This window comes from Diabrotica virgifera, chromosome 7 (genome assembly GCF_917563875.1).
Source record: "Diabrotica virgifera virgifera chromosome 7, PGI_DIABVI_V3a".
Taxonomy (NCBI): Eukaryota; Metazoa; Arthropoda; class Insecta; order Coleoptera; family Chrysomelidae; genus Diabrotica; species Diabrotica virgifera.
This window is the reverse complement of record NC_065449.1, coordinates 198787873-198810283: the sequence shown is the minus strand read 5'-3', so window position 1 is coordinate 198810283 and position 22411 is coordinate 198787873. Positions and strand designations below refer to the sequence as shown.

Below are 22411 nucleotides of genomic sequence, written 5' to 3'. Positions count from 1 at the left end.
GTAACATTTTACCGTGAGTGAATGGACTATTATGAAACTGCATTTTGTATACTTTTTCATGTCGAGAAGAGGAAATGAAACTTTTTCAAACATCATAAAATTAAAATAAAAGTTTCTCTTACCTTTATAAAAGTGATTACCACAAGCTATTTTTACTTTTGATGAATAAATACTTTGTTTATGGATACTAAAAGTTCACTACACAGACTACACACTATAAAACTTATAACTAACTATAAAACACGACCAGTCTTAATTAATAACTCAACAATAACTACTGTAAAGTACATAACATAACACAAAATAATATTATCTTAAAAACCAACACGCTAAAAAATACAATTTAAATTTGCAGATGCAGACTGACAAGTTAGGACCTGTAAAACGAGAAACCGCCTCGTTTATGGCGATAAATTATATTTAATAGCTTCTTGACGAATGAGTGGATGAATCGTTAACACGTGCGTTTGTTTATGTTGGGAATTTGCTATGTGAATATGGTGTAGGTATATACTCTTCGACACCTTTGATCTCCATCCATCCATCCAATGGCACTACAGCCCAAATCGAGCCTTAGCCTCCTTCAATAAGCTTCTCCAATCATTTCGATTTACCGCTGTTCTTTTCCATGAACGCGTTTCCAGGAGGTTCCTGGCATCCTCATCGACTTCGTCTTCCCATCTCTTTTTGATCTCACTTCCATCTAAATTGATTGTGATATATTGATTTCTCATCACGTTTGTTTTATTTAAGTTCATTTTTAAACCGACCTTTTCAGATTCTTGTTTAAGCTCATTTAACAAACAGAACTAAAAAATCAAACAAACTGTACTGCGCACTGGCGCCAGTTCTGAGGAAAAAAGAATTGTCCCACGAAACAAAAATTAAAATATATAATACGATTGTTATACCAACGATACTGTATACGAGCGAAAATTGGACTTGACAGAAAAAGCATAATAGTAGGATAAATGCAATTGAGATGAGACATCTAAGAGCTATAGCCGGAAAGACCAACTGGGATAGAATAAGAAATGAGGTAATAAGAGGGATAACTAAACAGGAACCAATAAAGAATAAAATAATAAAGAGACAATTAAACTGGTATGGACATCTGATGAGAATGAAACCTAGTAGACTAACAAGGAAAATTCACGAAACAAGGAATATTACAAAAAAGAAAAAAGGTAGACCGAGGAAAAAATGGATACAGCAAATAGTAGCAGCAGGAAAAATTAAACAGAAAACGCTAGAAGAAATGAAACTAATAGCACAAGACAGAAAAGAATGGAAGAGATGGGTGGTGAATATGTAGCTAAACTAAACCCAAATCCGACACCTTAAAGGGTATAAGGAAGGGGAGAAAGAAAGAAAGTTTAAGCTCATTTAGCATGTACATAGATTAGTTCTTCTGTATTGTTGCTTATGAGTACTATGTCATCGGCACATCTTAAACTTAAAAATCTGCCATCAATTTTAATTCCACGTTGTCTCCAATTTAACTTCTTGAACACATCTTCTAATGCAAGAGTAAATAATGTTGGAGAGATAGTGTATCCCTATCTAACTCCTTTCTCTGTTCTTATTTTGCTTGTTGTTAGACCTTCTGATACAGTTATTTGCATAGTTGCATTGTCGTATATGTATTTGAGGAGTATTCTCTATCTAGAATCAATGCTTGTGTTATTCATTCCATCTAATATGGCCCAAGTTCCATGGAATCGAATGCCTTTTTGTAATCCGCAAATGCCAAATGAAGAGGTTCATTGTATTCATTACATGTTAAGTGTCCTTATGGTCTGTAGGTGTTCTATGGAACTTAACCATTGCGAAATCCCACTTGTTTAACACGTTAATCGCAAAAATGAAGCAAAAAATATGCCACCCCCGGGCCCAACTTAGTTTTTCTAGTAAATCATTAGGTTTTTACACTGGATATGATGTACTGGCTGTTATAAAGTGCTAGGTTAAAAAAATTCTCTAAAAATGTATTTTGAAAATGATGCCCTACTTATGGGTTTCAGATCCTCTGAGGACCGAGCGCCGAGAAACCCGCATATCGGTTGTCATTTTTTTCGAATTCTAACAAGTCTCTGTTTGCTAAAATAGCAGATGTCTTGTGTAGTCTACAATCCATTCGTTGAAACTTGTTGGTACTTTAAGGAAAAGTAGAAAAAACAATCCAAAGGATGTAGAGGCCCAAAAATTAAATAAAGGACATATTTACGCAAAGGAAAGTAATACAGAAGTAGGTATTTTAAAATGGCAGGATAAACGTGATATTCTTTGCCTAAGCACTATTCATACTGACACAACCACTAAATATACAAGATGAGGAACAGACCTAGAAAATCCATCTGGATTTTGGATGTCCGGTGAGTGCCGGAAAATGATAACGGAAAGCATATTTCACATGAAGTTGCTTCAAAAGATCGTCGAGAATGTGTAGAATGTTACGCGAAAATTAGCGCTGATGAAGGCTGAAAAACTGTTCAGAAGAAGGGACCAAAATCGAAATTTTCATATGATGCATGTAATAAGTTTTATTGTTTGTTATGTTTTTTTTATGTTCACCATTATTTCGTATAATTAATAAAAACTGTTTGTATTATTTAATAAAATAAAAATATTTTTTCATAAATCCTTATAACTTTCTTGAAACATTTTTAATCATAGTAAGCACATAAAAAGTGCCGAGCTCATTCACTTGTATTGCCTGCCAGGCCCCTCTGTAAACACTTTCATATAAATAAATGTGTTTTGAAGCACTGCAGTTGGATTACAGGCTTTGATGTTAACGCTAGTAGTGAAGGTTGCCCTATGGGTGTCGGGGCGCATACGACCACAGGATGTGAAACCCAAATATCGAGTGTCATGGCGATTAACGTGTTAACAGGCTGGTAACTATTGAATTTATTTGATAGTCTATTAATTTGTAATTATCTTGGTAAGCAGTTTGTATGCATGTGGTAACAGGCTTATTGGTCTGTAATTTTCGAGTTTGTGTTTGTCTCCTTTCTTGTGTAGTAAAAGTACCTGCGCATTTTGCCAAGAGGTTGGAATAGCACTCCCAAAGAGACACTTGTTCGTTAAGATTTTAACTGCCTCCAAAATTGTTTGACCTCCAGGAGCTGTAATCATCTCCTGTGTTATTCTGTCATCTCCAGGATTTTTTACATCTTTCATCGGTTTTAAAGCAGTTACAACTTCCTAGTTAGTAATTTCTGATAGTGTTTCAGATCCTACATTTTTAGTATTCTTGTTTCCATATAATGGATTTCAGGTTTTGCTACACTGGACAAGTATAATTCTGTCTAGTAATCTTCAACAATGCTTATTATCTGGTTTTTGTCATTTATAATGATTCCATTTTTATCTTTTATCTGATGTATTTGTTGTTGGCCTTTGCTATTTAGATTTTTTACACTTTCATACTCTTGTTTTTCTCTATATTTTCAATTTTTTCGGTATTAAACAAACTGAAAAGTCAGATACAGAATCCACCAATATAATAAAATGGTAAATAATTATTTAAATCTGAAAACTTTTCTTGTTGGAAATTCTTTCTGGTAGGTACATCCTTAATCTGTGACTGTTACAATTTATAAGACAACAGATGACGAATATAGAAAACGAAAAGGACTCTACTATATGCAGTCACATTCTGTTTTCATTCGTCTAGGAAGAGGACAGAAAGAAATTTCCTAGTTCTCAAATTTGAGTAAAGATATAAAAGAAAAGAAAAAGACAGTTCGACTGAATCGAAAGCAAGCATTAACCGTCTTTGTCTTTTTCAGTATTGTTGTCCCTGATGTATTGTCTTATTCTTGTTCTTATTGCCTCATTAAGTTCCTTATATTCTAGTGAATTTATTTCAATCCATGCAGCATCTGTCCTTAATCATCTGTTGTGTTTCTGTATTTAATTTATTATTTTTCTATTAATTGTGATATACTTTGTATTTATTAGAAATGGGACCAAAAGCTGAAATTAAGGAAGAGTTTGCAGCAGAATGTTCTCAAGAATATAGAGAGAATCAGCTATGTACATCCCAAGATCTTGAAGACTTGGTTAATAAAGCAGATGAAGATAACTCAGGTGAGAGATGTGATTGTAGGGAGAACCAGGGCCCCGTAAAAATGCAGGGGATGTGGGAAATCTATTTTTTGCAATTTTTGTTGGACTTGGCCAAAAAAGTAAAAAAAAAACGCTTTTTGTGATTTTTCTTGTCAAAACATAAGATAATCCAAGAGAAATTCAAAAAAAGAAGAAAATTCCTGAAAAAATTGAAAATTACAACAAAAAGTGTTTTAAAAATAGAAAACTGTTTACAAAATCACATGAAATTAGTATAAATATCAATATTTATGCTGTTAAACCATGAAAAAGTTAAATGGGAAATAAGCCACACTTAAATTGAAAAAATAATTTTATTAACGTTTCAACGCCCAAATCGGGTGTCGTTGTCAAAATACAAAATACTACTAAAATAAGCAAATGTTGTTGCTTAGTAAAATAAAAAATTTTCTAGTAATTTAATTTATTCTGACTCATTTATATTGTCAATTCAGAACGTATATTCTACATTTTAAAGTAGAGGACTTTAAAATGATATTGCCAATATTTATGAGTTGCGTTCCTGGGACGCAAAATAAAAATGCCACAAGGAAATAGCTTCAGAACAACATGAAAAAGTTAAGAAAAAAATACAGAGAGCCATAATTTATTCGAATTGTAAACGAACTCTCGTGCATCTGCGTAATAATTGGAATTTGACATACATAGACAATGTTGTCACATTTATAATTGCTTTTTAGGTACATAGTGAATATACAAAATGTATACATGTTAACTTGAAATAATAATATACAGGGTGTTTCTAAATAAGTATGAAAAACTTTAATGGCTAATTCTATATGAAAAAATAGCAATGGCGACGCGTGATTTTTTCCTAAGTGTTACCAAAACCAGATGCAAAAAATCTTATTTAAAAAAAATGAAGATATGGCTAAATGTATATAGCTTCAATAATATCATTTTGTATATCACTTGAAATTCTCGAAAAAAAAAACAGTTGATGTTTCTAGATGTTGGCAAAATTTTTGATCTTTTTTGGCAATTAATGTTAACAATTCCTCGATTGTCAGAGTCGTCGCCCTCAAAATGACCACGAAACGCTAATTGTTGTTTGGCCAAAAAACATACGGTATCTATTATAAGTGTGCTAAGGATATACCTATCTATTTTTTAAAAAACTCATGTTTAGCAATATTTGCTTTAAAAGCTTGGTTAAGAGAACTTTTGATTATTGTTTTGCCAAACTGAATCAAATTGGGTATACATCTTACACGTAGGTAATGGAGAAATTTCATGTCTCCTTTTTAAAACTCTAAAACTATTTTTTATAGTTTTAAAAAACTACTGGTCCACCCATTTTTTTTCTGTTTAAACCAGAAGACATGACCAACAAGACAGTCTATTTTTCTTGCAACCACATAACCAAGGATTTTCACTGTACCAACCAAATTTAAAATATCGAACTACTTTTTTTGATTCCTTTTTTAAATTGTTTAAAATAGGTCTTCCATTTTCTACAATCTCATTTTTTTCTTCAAAATTATACAAGGAGAATTACTTTTCGAGTAGTTGATTGATTACGCAGACACTCATCCATGGTTAACTGCACACACAATTTTTATAGGTACTGTAACCAAATTCAAATCTGGTAACAGGGATACTGATATACACAGCGTCCTCACGCTGTATCTCCTTCAAAATTTTCAGACACTAGCCGGTCCCGAGAGACAGCGAGGATGTAACCATTGTAACCACAAATAAATCTGATAATAGAGTATAATAAAGTGCAACTGAGTCACATAAACTCGCCAATATTTTCCTGTGTCTACGAGTGAGTAGTAGGCTATTTACTGAATTAGGTACTATTAACACATAATATAATATATATTTATATTGGTAAAAATATAGGTAAATGGAATTATTTCACATTAGTTATAAAATATTTATTTGCAATATTTTTAACTATTACCAATGGTAACAGTGGTTACATGGACGCTGCGCCAGTGAAAAGTAGTGCCAGTTTGCTTAATAAACATATGACTGCAAATGCTTCATTTCGGAGATACAAGGTGTTAAAATTTTTCTTTCAAACTGCCAATTTATTTATTGCTCTAAGACTGGTTGAGCTATGAAAATCAAATTTGGTGGGTTTTAAGAGGTTGGTAGAGATTGCGCATTTTTTGATATACGAATTAGAATTTTGTATTCATCATTGGCATGCATATAGGTAATGGTCTGAATTTTTTTAAAGAAAAAAAAATAGTATGTCACTGAGAAATTTTAAAATATTTCTCGTTTAATTTATTATAAAAAACCTCTCTCATCTTATTTTTATATGTTGCACCGTTTTTTGTAAAAAAATACTGAACGCGCATTTTTCATTTCTTTAATACAATATCAAGAACTATCTAATACAATAATACTAAACTAGAACAATAATACAAAATAACACTAATAAGATTTAAACCAGGCTCAAAGCAAAGAATACTCCATCCAACAAGAAGCGAAAGCATGAACTATTTCACGATCCAAATTTCTTTGCGCATGTACGATCCACCATGTTTCATGTATTATTTCTTATTTCTCAACCTAACCCCTAACAACTAATTGTTGAACCTAACAAACAATGTGAATGTATTTGTAAAATTATTGTCTTTTCTAATTGTAGAAAAAAGGATAATACTATTAAACGTATCTATTGTTAAATAAATATTCTCATTGTGATGGCTCCACGCAAAGGTGGATTTTCTTGTGTGGTTCGTACTGGGATGCCCCACTAGATTTTACTAGATCGTGAACAAATAATAATTCTCTTTTCACTTTTTCAGTACCGAGAAATCGTAGCAGGTAAACGATCGTAGGGCAATGAGGGAAGTTCCTTTTAAACATTTATGTGATATATTTTCAAACATTTATGTGATTCCATATATGTACGTACCTATCTATTAAAATTATTTATTCTCAGATTTTTAATAAAGAATAAAAACAATTTAAACATAGCTATTTAATGTTTATTTAATTTGCAATAGTATTATTTTATTTCTAGTAAACAAACATTTGCTTAATTTTGTTTAAGTATTTGTCTTAGCTCCCTATTCAAAATATGTTTTCGTTATCGTACATTTGAAATCTAAGAAAATTTAGTGTACGGTTCTAGAAATAAGTCATTTTGAATTTATGCAAGGCAGGTCCATAACATCAATTTTTATTTTATGACAGCTGAGGGAAAACTTATGAGTGGAAGAGAAAGACTTGCACATAGTGTTTATTAATCTTGAGAAGGTATATAGCAAAGTTACCAGAAACCTATTGGTACTAAGTAGGAGTAGGAAAGGATCGAGTGCCGGCTGAATATCTGAGAGTGGTACAAGAGATTTATCAGACGGTAACAATTAGAGAGAGCGAATGCAGCTGAAACTGGAAAATTTTGTGTGAAAGCAAAGCTTCATTAGGGTTAGGTTAAGTATGTATTAATAACTAGAACTAGTATAGCTAGAAAAGAATAGCTAGAAAAGATAATGTTGGGAATGAATATATACGAAAAAATTGGTTGTGGATCCTATTGTAAACAAAATAAGAAACAGGTTAAGGTGACTAGATGCTAGATCTGATGTCTTATTTCTTTTATATAGGCAGTACTGCCTGTTTTTCTTCAACGGTGCATTTCATTCTGTCCCTAAATTGTCATTCCAGCTTTTTCGTGCCTACTCTGCCTAACGGTGACTTGTCTCTGGCTATTCTTACTATCCTTGATTCAAACATCCTGCTTATATGTTGATTCCACTCTTCTTTTCTGTTCTTTACCCAGGTATTTATATTGTCTACCCCACATATGAGTTTGATTTCCTCACTTCTTACCCTGCCCTGTAGTCATTTTCCAGCAATTCTTCTTAAGATCTTCATTTCGTTGGTGTCCAGATGTTTTTGTGTTTTGTTTGTATCTGGTCTTGTTTCAGCCGTATAACTAACCTAATAACTGACTTATATATTCGGGCCTTTGTTTGCACTCTTACGTGTTTGTTTTTCCAAATTGTGTCAATTAGACATCCGGCCGTTCTACTGGCTTTAATTATTTGTTCTTTTACCTCTTCTTCGATATTGTTGTCAGCTGATAGATTAATTCCCAGGTATTAATGCTAGATGTGATGGGATAATTGTTATATATCCAGGCGAATTGAATTTGGTACAGTAGAACCAGAGTTTCCAGAAACCTCAGATGCACAGAAAGAAATCGAAGGTGAATAAAGTCATTCTAGCCTCAGCCGCAGAGTTTCCTTATGCAGCAAGAATATGGTTTTGGAGGTCAATCGACATTTAAAGAAATTTCTCAAAAGGAAACAAAAAGTAATCAACCTAAAACAAAGTTAATAGAAAATTTGAAAGTATAATTCTGTACTAAGTAAAAAGGTCTTGGGTCAAAAATATATATTTTGACAAGTTTTTTAGTACGAAAAAAAGTAATAAAAATCGATAGAAATTTTCATCTCTATTTTCAAATTAACTATTAAATTCAATTAAGCATTAAAAATCCATAACGTTTACATAGTTTAAAAAACTTAGTCAAAATCGATATTTTTAACTTAAAACCTTTTTACTTATCAGTACAAAATTGATATATGGGTTATATTAAATTTTACAGAAAAAATACAATTCATATTAAATATGTAGATCAACTTAAAAACACTATAGTTTTAATTATTACTTTCTTTCTCAGTGTAACTCAAATTTCCCACTGTATTGAACGAATTCCTTATTACTTTTCTTAGTGTAGTGTGATGTATTACCCCTACCATTCTCCGACCGATATTTCTGTCCCCTGAATATCAAAAGAGCCGACAGATGCTTTCGCTTCTTGTTGGATGGAGTATTCTTTGCTCAAAGCTACAACAAATGTTCAAAATGACCTTTTCCAGAGGTAATGGTCTGGATTTTTTAATGAAAATAATAGTACGCCACTGAGATATTTCAAATTAAAAATCATTTTTGAATACCTCATTCAATTTACGACAGAAAATCTTTCTTGTCTTTTTTCATATGAGGCGCCGTTTTTATACAAAAAAAAAAAAATAATACGTCTTAACGCTTACAAAGTATTCGAGGTAGTTTCCATATGCATAAACTTATTTAAAATACTTTGTAAGCGTTAAGATGTATTATTTTTTTATATAAAAACGGCTCCTCATATGAAAAAAAGACAAGAAAGATTTTCTGTCGTAAATTGAATGAGTAATTCTAAAATGATTTTTAATTTGAGATATCTGAGTGGCGTATACTATTATATTCATTAAAAATTCAGACCATTACCCGTACGCGCGCCAATGATGAATATAAAATTCTTCTGTAACTGTCACGTCTTAAAGAGGTCATTTTGAACATTTGTCTTAGCTTTGAGCCTAATTTAAATCTTATTAGTGTTCTTATTAGTAGTTCTTGATAATGTATTAAAGAAATGAAAAATACGCGTTAAGATGTTTATTTTTTTTACATAAAAACGGTGCACAGAGATTAAACATTTCAATAATATAACTTTATAAAATACGTTCACAGGATAATAGCAATTTTTTAATTATTACCACTGACACTCTGACAGTGCGTATCAATTCTACATATTTATTGTAGAGTAGAGTAGAGTAAATTTTTATTTGCATACATTTTTAACATAATTGAGCAAATAACGTCACATTATATTAATCACATATTAAAAACAAAATATTAACATTACAGATTAAAATATACACTCACCGGCACAAAATTCCGCGACCCAAAATTTTTGATTAAGTTTGACTATTTTTAACTTTATTATTTGTGCTTTGATTTTCAAGATTCTTACACCAATTTGTAGGTACATGTATTGATATTGTTTGGTATTTTTCCGGTAACAAAAAATTTTTGCTTGCATGGCATTATACAGTCTTTGATGGAAGGTTTAATATCAAAGGAGCTCAAAACGTTTTGTACCTGGCCAACCTACACCATCAAGCAGCATATCCAAATTAAAATCTCCAGCCAGAAAAATGATGGAGTCCTTGTCAACTAGATCAGAGAGTATTTGGTCTAGTTTGTCTATTAAAACTTGTGGGTTTTCGGTTCGGTATATGGACAGCATTACGATCTTTCCATCAATTCGCAGCTCTGCAGCGGAACACTGAAACACCGATCTTTCCGATAAGCTTGAAATGTCTTTCCGGGGTTTTGCAATAAACGGTTCTCTGATATATGCCGCACTGCCACCATGTTCCTATGAGCTGCCTCTACAATATGAAAATATCAGTTTGAAATTCTTCACATTGTAGTCCCTCAGTTGATCTTCTGTTTTCCAGTGCTCAGTTAAACACAGAGCAAAATATTCATCGTGGTCTTCTTGTTTTGATTGATTGCGTATTTAAGTGTATTATTGATATCTTTGGCTGTATCTTCTGACACCTGGGTGCCTCTGAACATTCTGAAAATGGTTGAATATTATACCATTAGGCCATAATTCTTCCTTCATTCACTAAGGTATTTTTAGTTCTGGCACAGTTATTTTAAATGAACTTTTGTACTTATCTGTCCTGGTTTTCATTTTCTCGCAGATAACGTTTTCATCAAGTTTTCTTTCTTTTGGTTGGTTGGATCGAAACCAGACAGGAAGATCGGCATATGTTTTGGTGCCACACGCAGGATACTTCCAGCATTTTCATTGGTTCCCTGAATCGGTTCTGATCGTTTTTTGTTAAAACGTCTCTTTGTTTGTGTTTCCCATTTATCCTTTTGATTTTCAATCAGCTGACGGTTGACAATGTTGACATCTCCAACGGGTATCACTGGTTCAAGTGAACTACTTGACTTTGACAGACTTGATATTTTTTGTTTAGTTGACAGCTCAGTAAAATCAGTAGAAGAAAGTGGCTGTTCTATGTATGAGTGTACTGACCTTGTGTTTTGTATCTCTGTCTGCTGGGTCTAATGAGTTTGTTCTGTGGATGGATTATTTTCAGTTTTTACTGCATTTTTAAGCTCCTTGGATTTTTTTTGGAACTTTTTCTCTAGGTTTTCTACTTTTCCCCATAGGAGTTTATTATTTTCCTCCAGGATCAGATTTTTGCTTCTCAACTCACCAATTAGTTCATTTAGTAGAGCAATTATTGTATTTTCCATGTAATCCCAACTGTTTGAGATTATTTCAGGATCACAACAAATCACACGCGTTTCATCTAAAAATTGAAGTTTTCCGGCCCAATCACGTGCCGTGCACGATCTATGGAACGCTTTTCCACATTTTACACATATTATTGTGCTTATTTTTTTTATTTTTACAAGTAAACTTGGTTTTTTCGCTCTCGCCGTCACGATCATCCTTATCGGACGCCATCTTGGACTGGACTTTTGTTATCATTGGTATTTGTATTTCAATATTATATTGGTATTGGTATTTGTATTTTATATATTGTTATGATCTGCTTCTTATTAATTTTATATTAATTATTATTTATTTGATTAATTATTTAATTGTCGCAAATCATACATAAAAATGAATAAAAAATCTCAGGGTGCCTTTTTATAATATTAAAAAAATGTCTAAATTATCTTACGTTATACTTATCTTCTCTCGTGGGTTCAGTATCTCTTAGTTGATCCTAATCGGGATAAAATAGGAAAAAGAAATAAAGCAAAATATAAAATAAACATACAGAATTGTCTTTTATTTATCAAAATCAATACTCTAAAAATCTATCAAATCTAAAAAACTGTGGACACAGATGTCCGAATGAAATTTTTACCACTTAAATTTATTCTAGTTAAAAAAACAATTTATCGGTTTGTTCCCGATGACTTTGGTAAAACAAATTAAACAAAACAAATTTATGTATTCACAAGATTACCTATATTTCCTATTTACTTTTTGAAATATTGGAATTTTAATTCATATGCTTTTTACTCAAAGTTTTAGTTTCCGAACATTAAAATATCTTTCACATAAATTGACTGACCTTTTGCTTCACTCACTCTGATGTCTTCTCGTGACCCAAAAACAGCTCTCCCTCGTTGACTATGTTAAAAAGGCTACTCATCAAAGCCCTCTCCGTTCTCCAGCTTCAAAACTATCAGCATACCAGCACCAATTCTCCAAAACGAGCCAAAGCCTCTTTTGACCAGTACTCGATTCAAACAGAACTCCAAAAATTCTCTGCTCTCCTCACAATAATACAGAATCAAAGAGGTATTTCGTCTCAATTTGATCTGTCTCTCGTTCCACTTTTCAGCACTATTCTCCACTATTAAACAACCACCGGTACTTGCTAACTATCTATCCACGAAAACGTCGAACTGCTCCTCAGCGATGCCAATAACATACTGCCTTCTTTTTCAAACTCCTTCAATCATTCAAAACCACTTTTCCCCTTCCAAATTGCCAAGAATCAGGAACATTTCTCTTTTCCATTCGATAAACAAACAGTCATTCTTTCAAAATTATTCCGACCATCCTAATTACTTTCGGGGAACTCTACAACATTTACTCGGGGTGAAACAAAGATATTAAAATTCCAAACTTTCTTTTAAACCATTTTTCTAGAAAATGATAATTACCTCTACCTGTGGATTCTATAGTTCCAGTAATAAACAATCTTTTTCCATTTTAAATCTAAATACATCGTCCTTTTCACTTTAATTATTCACAAAAGTCTTTAATGGTTCATCGGAAAGCTCATTAAAAAAGAAATCCACTTACATCCAAACTAAATTCTAATAAATATTTACAGATCAATATACAGGGTGTATCAAATTTATGTGCCCGCGTTATTTAAAAAAAAATTAATTTAATTTTCATTTTGCTTTTGATTGATAAATTGAAAACACAATAATATTGACGTACATTTCACTTTATTGTTTGATTTAACTTGTTTGAAAATGAATCGTGACGCATGGGAATTGTTAGAGAGGAGAAACTACAGTAAAAGAACGTGCTTTATGTCTTCTTTCTCCTAGAATTTCAAAAATGGTAGTTTAGAAATAAATCAAATGGTACATAATATTTTCATATTTTTGCCTTTTTATAGTATGTATTATTGATCAAATTGGGTGTTTTCTATTAAAATATTAAATAATTTATATAACTCAGAACCAAACGTAACCACCGTCAAAATTTATGTTACAAAATTTTGACCTACAAGTTTTGACCTCTTAAACAAATTCAGTGATTTACTGACACTGCAAAATAGGTATTCTAATATTATATTGTTTTAAAAATACAATAATAGTAGTAATTAATTAGGTATCAACATTAAATAATAAGATTTTAATTATTTTTTAGTAATAACACAATATTTTATTTTTGCGATTTCTCTAGATGTTCATGAAAAATGTAAAATTAAAATTGCATAAAAAATGAATATCTTGTTAAAATAAATATTTTTTATTTACCAAACCTACAATTTGGCACTCTTTTTGCAATGCGTCACACGTATTGCACGCCTGGTTACGGGGGCCCTGGGGAAAACTTACTTGTATGCATTTCATTTTAATCTATAATATATACAGTGTGGAAGGTACTTATGGAATAAAATTATTACTGCCATTGTTTCACAAAATTATAAAAAACGCTAGAGCCCGTCGATTTTTATATACAGGGTGATTAATTAGTGTGATAAAGCTCAGTAGATACGCTATAGTAATAGATAGCAATAAAAGTTAATAACAAAAATTGTAGCCAACTTTGAGCTTCACATTTTACAAAATTAGTTAGTTACAGGGTGTTCGATAACATAGACCAAACTTTTTTTTAATTGAACACCTATATTTTATTTTATATTCGAAATAATTTATATATAATAATTATATTTATAATAATTTATAATAATATTCTTACATTTTTAACTTCCCCATCATAAAAATATAAATGTTTGTTTTGTTATACAGGATATTTACAAAGCTATAACCAATTTTCTAGGAAAATCGTAACAAGTTCAGCACCCGGTATAAATAAAAATAAGCTCAACAGCAATGGTTTATTGGTGCCATATTTTTTTGTTGATTTTGAAAAATTTTTAAGAATGGTTGATATTGCTACTTTTCTTTATATCGAATATAGGGGGAGTCAAAACGCAAGTACATTCTTTTCTCAGAAAATTTAAATGGAACATCCTGTATTTTATGTCACTGTCGAAAAGTACCATTACCGTACTTTAATTTTTATACAATATATTTTTTATATAATATTCCCTATGTCCGAATTCGTTAGTTTTCGAGATATTTTCATTTTTCAGAGCAAATTATTAATTAGGTGTATAACCTTAATAATAAAGTTATGCCTATTAACTGAACCGTTTTTATGAAACGTAGCTTCATCTCCAAATAGTACATTATTGTAGAAATCTCAATCACAAAATAATATTCTCTTTTTCAGAATCTTCTTGAATTGATTCTTGGTACAATTGTATGCGGTAAGGGTGCATTCTGTTTTTAGCAAGAATTCTTTGCACAGAGTAGTAAATTAGTTCGTTTGCTTTGGAAATATTTCGTATACGTGTATGTTGATTTTCAGTAATTGCCAGAAACACAGTTATTTCGTTTTCCTCCGTTACGGTACTTTTTGTTCGCCCGTGATTTTTATACATAACTGAACCAGTGCGGTTAAAAACCAATACTTAATTTTTCAAAGCTTGCTGTTGATAATAACGCATTATTATTGCACTCCCCCAATTTCAGATCATATCTACCATTTCTCAATAGTAAAATTCATCTTAACTATTTAATAACACATTACACAAACAATTATGGTGAACCGTCAGTTTTAGACAATTCAGTCGTGGCTTACTTACAATCTGAAAAATTTTAGACACCTTATTAATAATTTGCTCTGAAAAATGAAAATATCTCGAAGACTAACAAATTTAGATATGGGAATATTACATAAAAATTAAAGTACGGTAATTTTACTTTTCGATAGTGACATAAAATATAGGGTGTTCTATTTAAAATTACTGAGAAAATAATGTACTTGCGTTTTGACTCACCCTGTATTTCATATAAAGAAAATTAGCAACAATATCAATCATTCTTAACAATTTTGACAATCAACAAAAAATATGGCAAAGATAAACTATTGCTGTTGTGATTATTTTTATTTATACAGGGAGCTAAACTTGTTACGATTTTCATAGAAAATTGGTTATAACTTTGTAAATACCCTGTATAACATAACAAACCTTTGTATTTTTGTGATGGGGAAGATTTCGAATATAAAATAAAATATAGAGTGTTCCATTTAAAAAAACATAAGTTTGGTCTGCCACTATGTTATCAAACACCCTGTAACATTTTAACTAATTTTGTAATGTGAATCTCAAAGCTGGCTACAATTTTTGTTACTAACTTTTATTGCTATCTATTATTATAGAGGATCTACTGAGCTTTATCACACTAATCAATCACCCTGTATAAATGTGCACTTTTTAAACATAAATTTAAATGTACAGGGTGATTCCTGCGAGCTTAGCTAACTTAGAAAACCATAAAAAATACTAGGACACGTCAACTCTTAAATTCAAATAGTTACGCAAGTATAGCATAGTCCATGATCTTAATTTTTAATGAATCATCCTGTATATTTTTATATTCTTAGAAGCTATTTAACAACCTCATCTCAAAAAAGTGTGTTATATAGTAGTAATCTTCCCTCTAATTTATATGTACTTATTGGAGATCTATAAAAACTACACTTACCCAATTATTAAATACGCAACATTGATTTAGCATTTTAGATCAAATTTGTTATACAAACAATGACATTACAAAGATAGCTCCAATATTGTCATATTTCGCCGCTACACACGCTAGCATCGTTTCAGGGTACTCCCCCCCCCATGGTCACGTACGGAGCGAATAGGACTTTTAATAGATTGCCATTTATTTCGAGCTTCTGTCATATCTCGTATAATCCGTGTATCTTAATATTATACACAGATTATACAACATATGACAGAAGCTCGAAACAAATAACTGTGAATGAAAAGCCCTATAGATGGAAGAACCCATTTATTTACTATTTACCTAATCCGGTTAAAGGAGTGTCCGTTATACATAAATGTAAACATAACCTTTTTAATGTTAGTCGTTAATACATTCCTTTCAAACTATAGTAAATTGTATTTTTAAACATCTTGTTTATTTTATATAATAATTAAATTCACGATCAAATGACATTTATATTTTGTTACATAATAAATTAAAATTTAGTTTGACGAATCTGTCAAACTCACTCGTAAACAGCGCATGCTTTGTTAATACATACTTTAACAAAAGAATATTTTTGACAGACCCCTGTATAACAGATACCATCTCGACAGGCACGTGTTTATCGAACTATCCAGATGAATGACGCTGCGAACAGCGAGGAAATGAATTCTCGTGAAAGTTCGGCGGCCAGGGCCACGGATTACTGGGGATGGGCGGTTCCGTTTTTCTGGAACGTTCAGAACGTGTCTGGTATTTTTGTATTCAATATATATATATAAGGACCCGAATTTTTAGGAGTAAGTTGGTTATAGATAGAGGTCGGTACTGTAAAATTGTATAAATAAATAAATTTGTATATAAATTCGAACAGCTTGTTTTATTTTAATTGTAAGTTGTTACAGTTGGTGTCCGGTGTTCGGTAAATTTAATGCGGTAAAATTAGTGCGGTGTAAATAAAAGTGACTTAAAAGACTTATTTGAACTTGATTCGTCGGGAATAATCGGAGTGGTTAATTATTCGGTATTCGGAAAGACTTTTGAAAGGACATGTGAAAAGTACGTGTGTGCCGACCAAAGATGTTACTAGTAGAACTTTCCGTAAAACAGTTACGTGAACAGGTAGAAGAACGCGAGTTAGATGTCAGATGTCAGTGGGTGTAAGAAAGTCCTGCAAGCACGACTCGAGGATGTCATCAGGAAGAACGGAGATGACCCAGAGACGTTGCACTTCCAGTCAGCAGAAGAAGCAGTCTTATCGAAAATAATTGTTGATACTCTTTCGATGAAACTTCTAGAAAAAGCGGCCAGAAATTCGAGAATGTTGCTCAAAAATTTGACGAGACTTCTCAAGTAATTGAGTCTTAAGATGAAACACTTGCTATTGCGTTGGAACACGCCAGTCAAATTTTACGAAGCCATAGCCTTTACAACGATGAACCTCTGGAGGAAATGATACGGAGAGTAGTTCGTAATGAGATGCCAAAGAGACGCGAGCCTAGGTGTTGGAATTGCGGCGACCTGGGCCATATTCGTCGTAATTGTAAGAAGATCGCACAGCTGTCGGAAAACTAGAGCGCGTCGACACCAAGGGGCAACTGCCGACCTCGAGAACTAGAGCCCCCATAGTAACTGTCAACCTTACGTCCTCCGGTGGAATTCACAACTTATACATCGAAGGTCGTATCAATAATAGTAAGTAAGTAAGGTATGCTTTATTGTCAAAAAATTTTTCCAATTTGTGGACAAAGCTTATACAAAATAAAAAAATATACAATAAAAAACAAAAAATAATAAAAACTACAAACAAAACAAAAACAGAAACAGACATCAAATAAATGGCGTGAGTTATACTACTTAAATACAATTTTATAGTTATTAAGTACACATTAAAAAATTTAAAAATTTTGCAAACAATATGTATACAACGTCAGAGCAAAAAGAAGGCGAACGAGGAAAAGGGAAAGAGAAAGTAAATCAAAAGATCTATGCCGCTGCAAATATGTACAAAAGTACTCGAAAGTAATAATCCTGCAAGTCAATTTGCAGAATTCAAATCGTTTATAAAAAAGTCATTCACTGTATAAAAAGCTCTCTCAAGCAAATACGCTTTCAAGGCCTTGCGGAAAGCGGGAAATGCTGCAATAGATTTGATGTTAGATGGCAAGTGATTGTGCATTTTTCTCGAATTGTATAGTATAGAGCACTTAACCAGCTCAGACCGTGGGGTTGGCAGATAAAGACTATGCTCCACGTTTCTAAGGGGATAGTTGTGAGTGGGTCTCTCTGGACCTTCTGATGCATGTTTGCGGATTAAACAAACGGATTCAAAAACAAACAAAGAAGGAAGAGTTAATATTTTAAATTTTTTAAAGAATTCTTGGCAATGAACTCTGCTATTGAGTCTCAGGGAGTAACGAAGAGCTCTCTTTTGTAGTTTAAAAATACGCTCAAATTGAGTCGCACAACACGAACCCCAGAATGGAAGGGCGTACCGAAGATGAGACTCAAAAAGGGCATAATAAACGGTCCTAGATGTAGACAAATTCATTTCCGTAGCAACTGATCTTAGCGCAAAACAAGCAGAACTTAATTTTTTGTGTAAGGCATCAATGTGCAAGTTCCATTTTAGAGACTTATCCACAATAAGCCCTAAGAACTTCACCGATTCAACTACCTCTAGACTGTTGTTATTAAGTACTAAAGGTTGCATCATACTGTTGTAAGGTAGGACTTTGGTTTTAGAAACGTTAAATAACAGGAGATTCGAATCGCACCACGATTTAATGGTGACTAGGTCTGTAGCTATGGTATTGCGAAGATCCATAATATCCGTGTTACTCCAAGTAATACTAGTATCATCTGAAAAGAGACATATTTTACCTTTAATGTTCAGACTAGAGATGTCATTTATGTATATCAGAAACAATAAAGGGCCTAGAACTGAACCCTGAGGTACCCCAAATTCTAATGGCATGCAAGAAGACGTCTTCGTGTCAACCCTTACAAACTGACTTCTTTTATTAAGATATGATTTAAGCCATTTAAGAGCCTTTCCCCTAAATCCATAGTGCTGTAATTTGTCAGTCAAGATGTTACGGTTTACACAATCGAATGCTTTAGAGAAATCACAGAAAATTGTTGCTGTAGAGTGATGGTTGTTTAGACTGGAGTAAACATGATCGAAAAGGAAGAACATAGCATCATTCGTGCATTTGTCACTCAGGAATCCAAATTGATGTGGAGTAAGCAATTTGTATTTCAACAGAAAAGATAAGATTCTTTTTTTTACCGTTTTTCAATTATCTTCGACAACGTGGGCAGGAGTGCAATAGGGCGATAATTCGAAGCAAGATCTTTATCGCCTCCTTTGTGTATAGGAATAATTATCGCTGTCTTAAGGCAGCTTGGAAAAACTCCAGTTTGGAATGACCTGTTTATTAAGGTAGTAAGATGGTTTAAAGTGCAATCAGGTAAAGCAGAAAACATTTTAAGAGTGAGGCCATCAGTCCCAGATGACGATTTGTTTTTAATGTCATTTATTGTAGAGCGTAGTTCACCTAATACTATGGGTGTAAAAAAGAAACTATTTACATTCTTATGAGAAAGATATGAAATCGGATCCTGAGAAGGAGGTATAGTATTTGTTAAATTTTTTGCCACATTTACAAAGTAATTGTTCAGGGTCTGAGGAGAAGTCGGGATTGTGGTGGGAGAAGAAGTCTTATCTCTCAGTTCATTTACGATAGACCACGTTTCCTTAGCAACATTACCTGATTTAGCCAGCCTTGCATTGTAATAAATTTCCTTGGCAGCCTTTATGGCTTTTTGGTAAATTTTCTTGTAAAGCCTAACGTAATCATGGAAGGATATATTGTCCGAGAATTTTTTTAGGTACGATAATGAGCGCATGTTCCTTGCAGATATACGTAGACCTCTAGTTGACCAGGGTTTACGATGTTTAGTTTTGATGGGCCTAACAGGAAAGGATTCGTATGCCAGACCAGACAATAACTTTATGAATCTAGAAAACTCGATGTCGACATCAACAGAGCGGAAGTCCCAGTCAGTTGTTTGACATAGGTGTTTAAATGTTAGAAAATTTTGTTCTCCAAAGACACGGAACAACTTTCGTTGCGTGTTTTCACTATTATTTTTTGATTTTAACCAAATTGTAGTCAATACTGCTTCATGATCAGAGAAACCTGAGTTTAAAACAGTACAGTCAGTAGAATTTGGAGCCAAAGACGATACGACATAGTCAATGATACTAGAGCTAGTTTTAGTTATTCTGGTTGGAGAATTTACATGCATACCTATACCAAAGGAATCGAAGATAGAAGGAAGAGATTCCTGAGCAGCACACACACTGGAGTAGTCAATATTTAGATCGCCACATAGAATTAATTTACTTTTTGAAGGAGTAGTTTCTAGCAAGCTAAGTAGTTGTTGTAAGAAAATCTGCACATCCGCATCGGGAGTTCTATAAATACAAATAATATAGAGGTCAGAAGATTTCTAATAAATTATGGAGAATTCAAATACTTTTTCAATTAATAAATTATCAAATTTGGTCACTGCCGAAAAGTCATTTTGTGTAGACATAATCAAAGTACCCCCATGAGATAATCTACTCCTGTTAAATCTGGATATAATAGTGTAATTTTTGATAAACACAGGTTCATCAACATTTAACCAATGTTCAGTTATGGCAACAATCTCAGGAAAATTTAGCTCTTCTAGTAATAGAAGTAATTCATCAGTTTTGTATCTTAAGGACTGAATGTTAATAAGAAATAAACTTAGCTTGCTATCGTCCAAATTGTCATAAGGCGCTTGATCTTCTGTACGCGTCAATTTATTTAAAAAAAATTTTTGCTGGATGGGGAATTACTCGAAAAATATTTATTCTGACATTCCCTAATTTTCTGGAGTCGGAGGCGTGTCTCAGTGGAAAAGAAGGTTCCAAAAGCCGAAAGATCTGCTTCAACTTCAGCAGTACTAATACCATAAGCCTCATGGAATCTGTGATACAGCTTACGCAGGGAATCCACGTCAGTAGGAAGTCCCTCTGAAGCCAGCATCAATTTAATGGTGGTGTTGGTGTGCCCATCGTAACACGTACTCGAGGGTTGATCATGGAGATAGGCAAGGAAGAGTCGAAGAGAATTCAAGATTCCAGGGTCTCTCAGTCTAGCTAATAAGTATCGACTATTTTCCACATCCGCAGTACGAGATAGCCGCACTATAGGTGGAGTCATCGGGTCCATACATAGCCCATCATCCTTTTTTATAGTTTTCTCCGTAACCACAATACTTGAATTTTGTTTATTAAAGGACTTACTTGCAATAATGGCATCCCTATCTGAACCAATCTGAATGGATATGCCCTCCTTAGTAGGTGTTGATGGTGTCGTGTAAGGAGTACTGGATGCCGCTACTTTTATGGTCGTTGAAGCTGAATTGGCATGCGCTGGAGGATAGTCATTAAGGTTGTCTACTACAGTACCAGGCGGCCACAAACTTGGATCTTTCAGCAACTTGATGAAACCTTGATTTTGCACACCGATCTTAAAGTCAGAGTCTGGTCTATCCGTATCCCTCAGCAATGGGAAGCATCGAATAAAATCGGTGGTACCAAGTTTCTCCTTGACATAGTGTGCAATCTGTTTAGCAGTATAAGGAGGTGGAATTTTTGATACAACCACATAATGCCAGTTTTCTTTTACAGTGTATTTGGTAGGTGGTACAGTATTTACCTTTGAAGGAGAAGACACTAAAGGCTCTTGGGTTTCTGCAGGATCAGTTTGAGTTGAAATGGACTTTTTTATGGTTTGCGGTGGAGTTTTATTTGGTTTTTCATTGGTACCTAGCTTTTCAATTTTGTGTGCCATTTGGTTGATAGTCATTTTCAAGTCAGCTATTTCCTTCACTATCTCTTCCTTTGATGTATCCTGAATTTGGACCTTCACAATCTCTTCATGATTGCCCATAAATATTGACACCAGATTAAAAATGTCTTGTTTCATTTCCGTGATCGTATGGAATAAATATTCATTTTCATTGTCAGGACTTCTCGTAAGAAGACTGTGAATTTCATCTATTCTTTTGTAAAGATTTTTCAAATAGATGTAGATCGTTTTTGGTGGATACAGGTTCCGTTTTTTCTGGAACGTGTCTGATATTTTTGTATTCAGTATAAGGACGCGAATTTTTAGGAGTAAGTTAGTTATAGATCGAATTCGATACTGTAAAATTGTATAAATAAATAAATTCATATATAATTTCGAACCGCTCGTTTCATTTTAATTGTAAGTTGTTACAATACAAACATAATACTTTATTATTTGAATATAACATAATTTGTTTAAAAAATAATTGATAAAATTATTTTATTCAATTTTAAAAATATTATTTTAAATTAACGTACAGCTGGTTCCAAAAAAACTGATACGACTCAGAGCGTATTTTGTAGAAAATTGATCAGTGTATTTTGAAGGATAAACACTTATTACTTACATGCTGCCACTGTCACTGCCAAAACTTAAAACTTGTCAGATAACTTATAGGAGAGTGCATATAGATTTTCACTTCGGAAAAAATCAAACATGATAGAATTTTT

General features: G+C 32.8%; 2 protein-coding genes across 5 annotated transcripts in view; both read left to right on the top strand.

Moving 5' to 3' along the window:
• The window catches only part of LOC126887672 (zinc finger protein 239-like), a 148256-nt gene that overhangs the window by 103723 nt on the left and 22122 nt on the right, over positions 1–22411 (top strand). The gene's annotated exons all lie outside the window — the stretch shown is intronic.
• Positions 1–22411, top strand: part of LOC126887674 (zinc finger protein 239-like) — a 54266-nt gene that overhangs the window by 12338 nt on the left and 19517 nt on the right. For 2 of the 4 annotated variants that reach the window (XM_050655320.1, XM_050655318.1), the window contains exon 2: positions 3970–4098. The exons of the other annotated variants lie outside the window; for them this stretch is intronic. In XM_050655320.1, the coding sequence (XP_050511277.1) occupies positions 3970–4098 (129 nt within the window). The remainder of the gene's footprint in view (positions 1–3969; positions 4099–22411) is intronic. 4 annotated transcript variants of the gene reach the window in all.